Raw genomic sequence first — 12,199 nt, 5'->3', positions numbered from 1 at the left:
ACTGGGTCGTTCTTTATAGGAACGAGAGTCAGGAGTTCACGGAGCGGGTCATCATTGGAGCCGGACAGTCAGCAGCTCAGGGGTGGATCATAATAGGAGCAGGATGGTCTAGAGCTCAAGCGGTGGGTCATCATAGGACCACGATGGTCACTAATTCACAGGGTGGGTCATCATAGGAACAGGGTGGTCTGGCCTTTATGGGGTGGGGCATTATAGGAGCAGGACAGTCAGGAGCCAAGGAAGAGGGGGGGAATCACAGGAGTGGGATGGTCTGGAGCTCACAGTGTGGGTCATTATAGGAGCAGGACAGTCAGGAGCTCATGGGGTTGGGCCATGATAGGAACTGGAGTCCGGAGGTTACGCGGTGGGTCATTATAGGAGAGGGACAGTCAAAAGCTAAGGGGGCATCAAAATAGGAGCAGGATAGTCTAGAGCTCATGTGGTGGGTCAACATAGAAGTGGGATGGTTTGGATCTCAAGAGGAGGGTCATCATAGGAACAGGACAGTCAGGAGCTCACGGGGTGGGTCATATTAGGAATGGGATGGCTAGAGAGCTCATGAGGTATGTTATCATAGGAACAGGACAGGCAGGAACTCACAGGGTGAGCCATCATAGGAGCAGGATGGTGTAGAGCTCACACGGTGGGTCATCATAGGAATGGGATGGTCAGGAATTCATGGGGTAGGTCATATTAGGAACAAAACAGTCTGGGTTTCATGGGGAGGGTCGGTTAGAACTCACATGGTGGGTCATCATAGGAACCGGACAGTCAGGAGCTCACAGGGGGCCATCATAGGAGCAGGACAGTCTGGAATTCACGGGGTGGGTCATGATAGGACGACGATGTGGATCTCACACGGTGGGTCATTATATGAGGACAGTCAGGAACTCAAGCACTGGGTCATTATAGGAGCAGGACGGTACGGTGCGCCCAAGGTGAGTCACCATAGGTGCAGTACAGTTAGGAGCTCAAGGGGTAGGTCATCATAAAGTTGGGACGGTCTGAAGCTGACAGGGTTGTTCCCGATAGGAGTGGGACAGTCTGGAGTTCATTGAAACACCCATCACAGCAACTTCATGGGAGCAGTTCAGTCAGGAACTTAATGGAAAACCTATGAAAGGAAACCAGTCGGTATTTCACTGATAAGATCCATCATAAGAACGACACAATCAGAAATGAAAAGTTTGTTTTAATCATGTTGTTTAAAGGGACTCCTTCAGCACAGAATGACTGTTCACATTAAGTCCCGCCACTCAGTGCTTCATGGCGGCCAATCCTTTCCATACACCTTCCCTCCTGCTTGGTTTCCCTCTATCTCCACCCTTCTCTGGCTCTATGAAACCAGAACTGTCAATCAAAAAAGCACGGGTGGGGGTAGGTTGGTTGAGGGAAAACAAGCAGGTGGGAAGGTGTCTATAAATTATTGGCTGCCGTGAAGCACCGAGCGCCTGTACTTGGTTTGAACAGTTATTCTGTGCTGTCAGAGCCCCATTTAAGTTAGAATAGTACCTAATGATCCACCTAGGATCGGTCCAGCACAGGAACAACAGCAATCACTAAACTAGAGAGGCCACACAGGCCTGCGTGTCATAAAATAAATCACATCTTATACGTACAGACTATTCACAAGTCTGGAAGCTTCGGGCAGGCACAGCGTTTCACTTCAATTCTGGATGCTCCGAAACCTGGACTGTGCTTGATAAAGTCTTTTCATGTTCACGGAGGCCGATTACATGGAGGCTGTGGCTGATTATGGAACAATTCAAACCCCAGAGGAATTCCAGGATGGAGCCTTTCAGAAGTTCTTCCATTGGTATAAACTCCAGGACCTGCTGGGGAGAACCCGAGCTCACCAACTGGTCCACCAGCTGCTGTAACTGGTGAAGGAGCTGGAGAATAGGACTGGGAAGAGGCTGGTAACCACAGCACAGGAGTACAGCACTATTCCCATGGGTAAGATGGCCAATGGGACAAGAGAAGCTGATGACATGGAAGCAATGCCACAAGATGTACACAATACCAGCAGTAAAGCGGGTGAACGATGACAGAAGTGGTAGGAGGAAGGAGTCACCCGCCTGTAACTGCTGAAAAGCCTGAAGAATCAAGGAGATGAGCTGCTGCTGGTAGACTGGGTGCCCATCATGAAGGACGGAGATGGGTAGCTGCAGAGGTGCACATTCTAGAAATCCTGAAGACAACTGTCTTTGGTGAAGAACCTCAAAGACCGAATATGCCCCACAAACCAATATGTGATGCCCATCCTCTGCCAGCTCCAACAATGACAAAACTACATCTCCTGCCGACTGAACGGGACAGGAAGGGCATGAGAACGGAGCCAGGGAGGTGATGGGGCCTCCTTCAGAACAACCCTTGATCGTTTCGTTAAATTTATTGAGCAGTTCACAGTCACAGAACGAGGAGCTCTGGATCCTTGAGAGCCGCTGCCCCTGGAGGAAGTACCAGTCTTCATGTTTTAGCTGACTGCTGGAGCCTTCCAGTAAGCAACCTCTACCCAGGTTACCGGCCACATGTTCCTCCAAGAAAGAGGTGAAGTATCCCTGAGCAACCTTCTCCTTCCATGTCAGAGCTTCCTGCAGCTTCCTCTCATTGAAGGTATCTGTGCGGCGGTTACGACTTCCCACCCAGTGCGTATTAAAGCTGCACCCCACCCGCGGCTTCCGTACCAACCAATTCTTCCTAGCAATGTATTTGATCTGGAACCTCTGCATGTAATAGGAGATAGCAGACTCGCGCAGGAAATCCAGGTGCAGCTTGTCCTCCGAGCCCATATCTGAGAAAAGTTTCAGGTTGTCCAGGATGGTTTGTGTCTGATGCCTATAAAAAAAAGTGCAGCAATCAAAATGGCACTGCAGGAATGACTCCGGGAGGAACTGATGAGAGAACAAGGATTGCAGTCCCACCTCAGCCCCAAAATGTGCTATCATTTTCTTAAGATGCCCTTGGATGCCCTCTTTACCCAAGTAGCTCAAGCACACCACATATACCTCAGAGTTGCCTGCCTTGCTGGTGCCAGGTTTTATGATGTGGACTGTCTGGAAGCAGCAGTTTAGAAGATACATGAGATTAACAGAAGAATGCTGAAATAGAGTGAACATCTTCAAGACAAAGGATCCTCCAAGCCCGAGGGTGGCCAGACAAGTAACCACCTCACAGTAGTGCAAAGGATAGACTAGCGTCTCCTGCTCTCCAGGGTTCCCTTGACAGTCAAAACTGCCATCTGCAGTGACCAGGTGTACAGAAGACATGTTACTGATGAACTTCTGTAACCCCTCCAAGTGCCTGGTGCTCATGATGTCCCCAGTGTTGTCTGGGCCAAAGTACCACCAGGGTAAGGTATTGGCAATCAGGCGGTCATCAGCAATCATCACAAGACCATCGTTGGCCTCGTAGTATGGGTTTAGTGTGTTCGCCACCCAGTTCCAGTCACAACGCTCAACCTGGGTTTTCATGTAGTGGTTGAGGCTGGAGACGAAGGCCCCGGGGGCCTCACACAAGTGTAGGGTGTTAAGCTCATAGCTCCACAACGCCGTGTTGGGTAGCAGGGAGTATGAGCATAAAATCTCATGAAACTTGCACCAGGCCTGAGTGCAGAGCTCAGCGTTGGCCTGTCTCCGCACCTCAGGCACTATTCTCCCAGCCTTGTTTGTGAAGGACGTGTGTTGGTGCCAGGCGTCCAGCTTCTTATCACTCAGAAGGTTCTTCACCTCATTCAGAGACTCCTTCAGGGCCAGGAAGCGACTGAACTCCTTATGGTCAGAGCTCAGGATCTCTGAGGCTGCGGGCAGATGCCAGTCTCTCTGCTTGTCGTAGGTGAAGCGCTTCTCAAACAGATTCTGGATCTCTGTAGGGAAACCACAGCTGGACATTGTGCCCGGCGGCCTGTGAAAAACAGGAGCTAGTTACCAAACACACCCAGCAGGTCCTGCCACAGCCACGACGGCTGGCCTCCACCCACACACCTGACCCAAAGCGTATGCCCCACTCCTCCTCTGTACACAGCGCCTAACCCCAGCTCCTCCTCCTCCTTTATACACAGCGCCTAACCCCAGCTCCTCCTCCTCCTTTATACACAGCGCCTAACCCCAGCTCCTCCTCCTCCTTTATACACAGCGCCTAACCCCCGCTCCTCCTCCTCCTTTATACACAGCGCCTAACCCCCGCTCCTCCTCCTCCTTTATACACAGCGCCTAACCCCCGCTCCTCCTCCTCCTTTATACACAGCGCCTAACCCCCGCTCCTCCTCCTCCTTTATACACAGCGCCTAACCCCCGCTCCTCCTCCTCCTTTATACACAGCGCCTAACCCCCGCTCCTCCTCCTTTATACACAGCGCCTAACCCCCGCTCCTCCTCCTTTATACACAGCGCCTAACCCCCGCTCCTCCTCCTTTATACATCGCCCAACCCCCGCTCCTCCTCCTTTATACATCGCCCAACCCCCGCTCCTCCTCCTCCTTTATACACAGTGCCTAACCCCAGCTCCTCCTTTATACACAGCGCCTAACCCCAGCTCCTCCTCCTTTATACACAGCGCCTAACCCCAGCTCCTCCTCCTCCTTTATACACAACGCCTAACCCCCGCTCCTCCTTTATACACAGCGCCTAACCCCCGCTCCTCCTTTATACACAGCGCCTAACCCCCCGCTCCTCCTTTATACACAGCGCCTAACCCCCCGCTCCTCCTTTATACACAGCGCCTAACCCCCCGCTCCTCCTTTATACACAGCGCCTAACCCCCCGCTCCTCCTTTATACACAGCGCCTAACCCCCCGCTCCTCCTTCTCCTTTATACACAGCGCCTAACCCCCCGCTCCTCCTTCTCCTTTATACACAGCGCCTAACCCCCCGCTCCTCCTTCTCCTTTATACACAGTGCCGTACCCCGCTCCTCCTCTATACACAGTGCTGTACCCTGCTCCTCCTCCTCTATACACAGTGCTGTACCCTGCTCCTCCTCTATACACAGTGCTGTACCCCATTCCTCCTCCTCTATACAGTGCTGTACCCCGCTCCTCCTCCTCTATACACAGTGCTGTACCCCGCTCCTCCTCCTCTATACACAGTGCTGTACACCGCTCCTCCTCCTCTATACACAGTGCTGTACCCCGCTCCTCCTGCTCTATACACAGTGCTGTACCCCGCTCCTCCTTCTCTTCTATACACAGTGCTGTACCCTGCTGCTCCTCCTCTATACACAGTTCTGTACCCCGCTGCTCCTCCTCTATACACAGTGCTGTACCCCGCTCTTCCTCCTCTATACACAGTGCTGTACTCCGCTCCTCCTCCTCTATACACAGTGCTGTACCCCGCTCCTCCTCCTCTATACACAGTGCTGTACCCCGCTCCTCCTCCTCTATACACAGTGCTGTACCCCGCTCCTCCTCCTCTATACACAGTGCTGTACCCCGCTCCTCCTCCTCTATACACAGTGCTGTACCCCGCTCCTCCTCCTCTATACACAGTGCTGTACCCCGCTCCTCCTCCTCTATACACCGTGCTGTACCCCGCTCCTCCTCCTCTATACACCGTGCTGTACCCCGCTCCTCCTCCTCTATACACCGTGCTGTACCCCGCTCCTCCTTCTCTTCTATACACAGTGCTGTACCCTGCTGCTCCTCCTCTATACAGTGCTGTACCCCGCTCCTCCTCCTCTATACACAGTGCTGTACCCCGCTCCTCCTTCTCTTCTATACACAGTGCTGTACCCCGCTCCTCCTCCTCTATACACAGTGCTGTACCCCGCTCCTCCTTCTCTTCTATACACAGTGCTGTACCCTGCTGCTCCTCCTCTATACACAGTGCTGTACCCCGCTCCTCCTCTTCTATACACAGTGCTGTACCCCGCTCCTCCTTCTCTTCTATACACAGTGCTGTACCCCACTCCTCCTCCTCTATACACAGTGCTGTACCCCGCTCCTCCTTCTCTTCTATACACAGTGCTGTACCCCGCTCCTCCTCCTCTATACACAGTGCTGTACCCCGCTCCTCCTTCTCTTCTATACACAGTACTGTACCCTGCTCCTCCTCCTCTATACACAGTGCTGTACCCTGCTCCTCCTCCTCTATACACAGTGCTGTACCCCGCTCCTCCTTCTCTTCTATACACAGTACTGTACCCTGCTCCTCCTCCTCTATACACAGTGCTGTACCCTGCTCCTCCTCCTCTATACACAGTGCTGTACACCGCTCCTCCTCCTCTATACACAGTGCTGTACCCCGCTCCTCCTCCTCTATACACAGTGCTGTACCCCGCTCCTCCTTCTCTTCTATACAGTGCTGTACCCCGCTCCTCCTTCTCTTCTATACAGTGCTGTACCCCGCTCCTCCTCCTCTATACACAGTGCTGTACCCCGCTCCTCCTTCTCTTCTATACACAGTGCTGTACCCCGCTCCTCCTTCTCTTCTATACACAGTGCTGTACCCTGCTCCTCCTCCTCTATACACAGTGCTGTACCCCGCTCCTCCTCTATACACAGTGCTGTACCCCGCTCCTCCTTCTCTTCTATACACAGTGCTGTACCCTGCTCCTCCTCCTCTATACACAGTGCTGTACCCCGCTCCTCCTTCTCTTCTATACACAGTGCTGTACCCCGCTCCTCCTTCTCTTCTATACACAGTGCTGTACCCCGCTCCTCCTCCTCTATACACAGTGCTGTACCCCGCTCCTCCTCCTCTATACACAGTGCTGTACCCCGCTCCTCCTTCTCTTCTATACACAGTGCTGTACCCCGCTCCTCCTCCTCTATACACAGTGCTGTACCCCGCTCCTCCTTCTCTTCTATACACAGTGCTGTACCCTGCTCCTCCTCCTCTATACACAGTGCTGTACCCTGCTCCTCCTCCTCTATACACAGTGCTGTACCCCGCTCCTCCTCCTCTATACACAGTGCTGTACCCCGCTCCTCCTCTATACACAGTGCTGTACCCCGCTCCTCCTTCTCTTCTATACAGTGCTGTACCCCGCTCCTCCTTCTCTTCTATACAGTGCTGTACCCCGCTCCTCCTCCTCTATACACAGTGCTGTACCCCGCTCCTCCTTCTCTTCTATACACAGAGCTGTACCCCGCTCCTCCTTCTCTTCTATACACATTGCTGTACCCCGCTCCTCCTCTATACACAGTGCTGTACCTCGCTCCTCCTCCTCTTCTATACACAGTGCTGTACCCCGCTCCTCCTCCTCTATACACAGTGCTGTACCCCGCTCCTCCTCTTCTATACACAGTGCTGTACCCTGCTCCTCCTCCTCCTCTATACACAGTGCTGTACCCTGCTCCTCCTCTATACACAGTGCTGTACCCCGCTCCTCCTTCTCTTCTATACACAGTGCTGTACCCCGCTCCTCCTCCTCTATACACAGTGCTGTACCCTGCTCCTCCTCCTCTATACACAGTGCTGTACCCCGCTCCTCCTCTATACACAGTGCTGTACCCCGCTCCTCCTTCTCTTCTATACACAGTGCTGTACCCCGCTCCTCCTCCTCTATACACAGTGCTGTACCCCGCTCCTCCTCCTCTATACACAGTGCTGTACCCCGCTCCTCCTTCTCTTCTATACAGTGCTGTACCCTGCTGCTCCTGCTCTATACACAGTGCTGTACCCCGCTCCTCCTCCTCTATACACAGTGCTGTACCCCGCTCCTCCTTCTCTTCTATACACAGTGCTGTACCCTGCTCCTCCTCCTCTATACACAGTGCTGTACCCCGCTCCTCCTCCTCTATACACAGTGCTGTACCCCGCTCCTCCTCCTCTATACACAGTGCTGTACCCCGCTCCTCCTTCTCTTCTATACACAGTGCTGTACCCCGCTCCTCCTCCTCTATACACAGTGCTGTACCCCGCTCCTCCTTCTCTTCTATACACAGTGCTGTACCCTGCTCCTCCTCCTCTATACACAGTGCTGTACCCTGCTCCTCCTCCTCTATACACAGTGCTGTACCCCGCTCCTCCTCCTCTATACACAGTGCTGTACCCCGCTCCTCCTCTATACACAGTGCTGTACCCCGCTCCTCCTTCTCTTCTATACAGTGCTGTACCCCGCTCCTCCTTCTCTTCTATACAGTGCTGTACCCCGCTCCTCCTCCTCTATACACAGTGCTGTACCCCGCTCCTCCTTCTCTTCTATACACAGAGCTGTACCCCGCTCCTCCTTCTCTTCTATACACATTGCTGTACCCCGCTCCTCCTCTATACACAGTGCTGTACCCCGCTCCTCCTCCTCTTCTATACACAGTGCTGTACCCCGCTCCTCCTCCTCTATACACAGTGCTGTACCCTGCTCCTCCTCCTCCTCTATACACAGTGCTGTACCCTGCTCCTCCTCCTCTTCTATACACAGTGCTGTACCCCGCTCCTCCTCCTCTATACACAGTGCTGTACCCTGCTCCTCCTCCTCTATACACAGTGCTGTACCCCGCTCCTCCTCTATACACAGTGCTGTACCCCGCTCCTCCTTCTCTTCTATACACAGTGCTGTACCCCGCTCCTCCTCCTCTATACACAGTGCTGTACCCCGCTCCTCCTTCTCTTCTATACAGTGCTGTACCCTGCTGCTCCTGCTCTATACACAGTGCTGTACCCCGCTCCTCCTCCTCTATACACAGTGCTGTACCCCGCTCCTCCTTCTCTTCTATACACAGTGCTGTACCCTGCTCCTCCTCCTCTATACACAGTGCTGTACCCCGCTCCTCCTCCTCTATACACAGTGCTGTACCCCGCTCCTCCTCCTCTATACACAGTGCTGTACCCCGCTCCTCCTCCTCTATACACAGTGCTGTACCCCGCTCCTCCTCCTCTATACACAGTGCTGTACCCCGCTCCTCCTCCTCTATACACAGTGCTGTACCCCGCTCCTCCTCCTCTATACACAGTGCTGTACCCCGCTCCTCCTCCTCTATACACAGTGCTGTACCCCGATCCTCCTCCTCTATACACAGTGCTGTACCCCGATCCTCCTCCTCTATACACAGTGCTGTACCCCGATCCTCCTCCTCTATACAGTGCTGTACCCCGCTCCTCCTCCTCTATACACAGTGCTGTACCCCGCTCCTCCTCCTCCTCTATACACAGTGCTGTATACCGCTCCTCCTCTATACACAGTGCTGTACCCCCGCTCCTCCTCCTCTATACACAGTGCTGTACACCGCTCCTCCTTCTCTTCTATACACAGTGCTGTACCCTGCTCCTCCTCCTCTATACACAGTGCTGTACACCGCTCCTCCTCCTCTATACAGTGCTGTACACCGCTCCTCCTCCTCTATACACAGTGCTGTACCCCGCTCCTCCTTCTCTTCTATACACAGTACTGTACCCTGCTGCTCCTGCTCTATACACAGTGCTGTACCCCGCACATCCTTCTCTATACACAGTGCTGTACCCTGCTGCTCCTGCTCTATACACAGTGCTGTACCCCGCTCCTCCTCCTCTATACACAGTGCTGTACCCTGCTGCTCCTGCTCTATACACAGTGCTGTACCCCGCTCCTCCTCCTCTATACACAGTGCTGTACCCTGCTCCTCCTCCTCTATACACAGTACTGTACCCTGCTGCTCCTGCTCTATACACAGTGCTGTACCCCACACCTCCTTCTCTATACACAGTGCTGTACACTGCTGCTCCTGCTCTATACACAGTGCTGTACACCGCTCCTCCTCTTCTATACACAGTGCTGTACCCCGCTCCTCCTCCTCCTCTATACAGTGTTGTACCCCGCTCCTCCTTCTCTTCTATACACAGTGCTGTACCCTGATGCTCCTGCTCTATACACAGTGCTGTACCCCGCTCCTCCTCCTCCTCTATACACAGTGCTGTACCCTGCTCCTCCTCCTCTATACACAGTGCTGTACCCCGCTCCTCCTCCTCTATACACAGTGCTGTGCCCTGCTCCGCCTCCTCTATACACAGTGCTGTACCCCGCTCCTCCTCCTCTATACACAGTGCTGTACCCGTTCCTCCTTCTCTTCTATACACAGTGCTGTGCCCTGCTCCTCCTCCTCCTCTATACAGTGCTGTACCCCGCTCCTCCTTCTCTTCTATACACAGTGCTGTACCCCGCTCCTCCTCCTCCTCCTTTATACACAGTGCTGTACCCCGCTCCTCCTTCTCTTCTATACACAGTGCTGTACCCCGCTCCTCCTTCTCTTCTATACACAGTGCTGTACCCTGCTGCTCCTGCTCTATACACAGTGCTGTACCCTGCTGCTCCTGCTCTATACACAGTGCTGTACCCCGCTCCTCCTTCTCTTCTATACACAGTGCTGTACCCCGCTCCTCCTCCTCCTCTATACACAGTGCTGTACCCCGCTCCTCCTCTATACACAGTGCTGTACCCTGCTGCTCCTGCTCTATACACAGTGCTGTACCCTGCTCCTCCTCCTCTATACACAGTGCTGTACCCCGCTCCTCCTCTATACACAGTGCTGTACCCCGCTCCTCCTTCTCTTCTATACACAGTGCTGTACCCTGATGCTCCTGCTCTATACACAGTGCTGTACCCCGCTCCTCCTCCTCCTCTATACACAGTGCTGTACCCCGCTCCTCCTCCTCTATACACAGTGCTGGACCCCGCTCCTCCTCCTCCTCCTCTATACACAGTGCTGTACCCCGCTCCTCCTCCTCTATACACAGTGCTGTACCCCGCTCCTCCTCCTCTATACACAGTGCTGGACCCCGCTCCTCCTCCTCCTCTATACACAGTGCTGTACCCCGCTCCTTCTCTTCTATACACAGTGCTGTACCCCGCTCCTCCTCCTCCTCTATACACAGTGTTGTACCCCGCTCCTCCTTCTCTTCTATACACAGTGCTGTACCCCGCTCCTCCTTCTCTTCTATACACAGTGCTGTACCCCGCTCCTCCTTCTCTTCTATACACAGTGCTGTACCCCGCTCCTCCTTCTCTTCTATACACAGTGCTGTACCCCGCTCCTCCTCTATACACAGTGCTGTACCCCGCTCCTCCTTCTCTTCTATACACAGTGCTGTACCCCGCTCCTCCTTCTCTTCTATACACAGTGTTGTACCCCGCTCCTCCTCCTCCTCTATACACAGTGCTGTACCCCGCTCCTCCTTCTCTTCTATACACAGTGCTGTACCCCGCTCCTCCTTCTCTTCTATACACAGTGCTGTACCCCGCTCCTCCTCTATACACAGTGCTGTACCCCGCTCCTCCTTCTCTTCTATACACAGTGCTGTACCCCGCTCCTCCTTCTCTTCTATACACAGTGCTGTACCCCGCTCCTCCTTCTCCTCTATACACAGTGCTGTACCCTGATGCTCCTGCTCTATACACAGTGCTGTACCCCGCTCCTCCTCCTCTTCTATACACAGTGCTGTACCCCGCTCCTCCTCCTCCTCTATACACAGTGCTGTTCCCCGCTCCTCCTTCTCTTCTATACACAGTGCTGTACCCTGATGCTCCTGCTCTATACACAGTGCTGTACCCCGCTCCTCCTCCGGATACAGCCGGTATTTCCAGCTTCTCTTCGGGTCTTTACCTTTTTCCTGATCTTCGGTTGATACCGGAAGTAACAACCAGTAGTCACGTGACGCGCACGCCTATTTAATCATGTGACTGCTGCCGTCTCCATAGTAACTGCCGCCCTGAGGAGGAGGAGGAGGAGGAGGAGGAGCACTGAGAGACCATGTATCCCCTTACTACTACTGCCCCCATCATCCGCACCAGTGTCTAGAGATTCATGGATGACTACTGCCCTCATCGTCCACTATCAGGGATGACTACTGCCCTCATCGTCCACTATCAGGGATGCCTACTGCCCTCATCGTCCACTATCAGGGATGCCTACTGCCCTCATCGTCCACTATCAGGGATGCCTACTGCCCTCATCGTCCACTATCAGGGATGCCTACTGCCCTCATCGTCCACTATCAGGGATGCCTACTTCCCTCATCGTCCACTATCAGGGATGCCTACTGCCCTCATCGTCCACTATCAGGGATGCCTACTGCCCTCATCGTCCACTGTCAGGGATGCCTACTGCCCTCATCGTCCACTGTCAGGGATGACTACTGCCCTCATCGTCCACTGTCAGGGATGACTACTGCCCTCATCGTCCACTGTCAGGGATGACTACTGCCCTCATCGTCCACTATCAGGGATGCCTACTGCCCTCATCGTCCACTGTCAGGGATGCCTACTGCCCTCATCGTCCACTGTCAGGGATGA

General features: G+C 53.8%; 1 protein-coding gene across 2 annotated transcripts; it reads right to left on the bottom strand.

Moving 5' to 3' along the window:
* Positions 1–1,214: 1,214 nt before the first annotated feature.
* CMTR2 (cap methyltransferase 2) lies at positions 1,215–11,588 on the bottom strand. 2 transcript variants are annotated; one of them, XM_073659953.1, is made up of 2 exons: positions 11,424–11,519; positions 1,215–3,903 (listed from the first exon to the last, which is right to left on the bottom strand). In XM_073659953.1, the coding sequence occupies exon 2, from the start codon at positions 3,888–3,890 to the stop codon at positions 1,662–1,664; it is 2,229 nt and encodes a 742-aa protein (XP_073516054.1). In that variant the 5' UTR covers positions 3,891–3,903; positions 11,424–11,519; the 3' UTR covers positions 1,215–1,661. The 2 variants fall into 2 exon arrangements, with proteins under 2 accessions (XP_073516054.1, XP_073516053.1); XM_073659952.1 differs by having other exon boundaries at positions 1,218–3,903; positions 11,511–11,588.
* Between the last annotated feature and the right edge of the window lie 611 nt (positions 11,589–12,199).

This window comes from Phyllobates terribilis, unplaced genomic scaffold, assembly GCF_046119375.1.
Source record: "Phyllobates terribilis strain yellow unplaced genomic scaffold, ASM4611937v1 Scaffold_14__1_contigs__length_39327217, whole genome shotgun sequence".
In the NCBI taxonomy this organism is placed as follows: Eukaryota; Metazoa; Chordata; class Amphibia; order Anura; family Dendrobatidae; genus Phyllobates; species Phyllobates terribilis.
The sequence above is the reverse complement of the archived record's forward strand: the minus strand, read 5'-3'. Positions and strand labels throughout refer to the sequence as shown.

Coding starts and splice junctions, on each gene's coding strand:
- CMTR2 (XM_073659952.1), bottom strand. CDS start 3,890: ATGTCCAGCTGTGGTTTCCCTACAGAGATCCAGAATCTGTTTGAGAAG.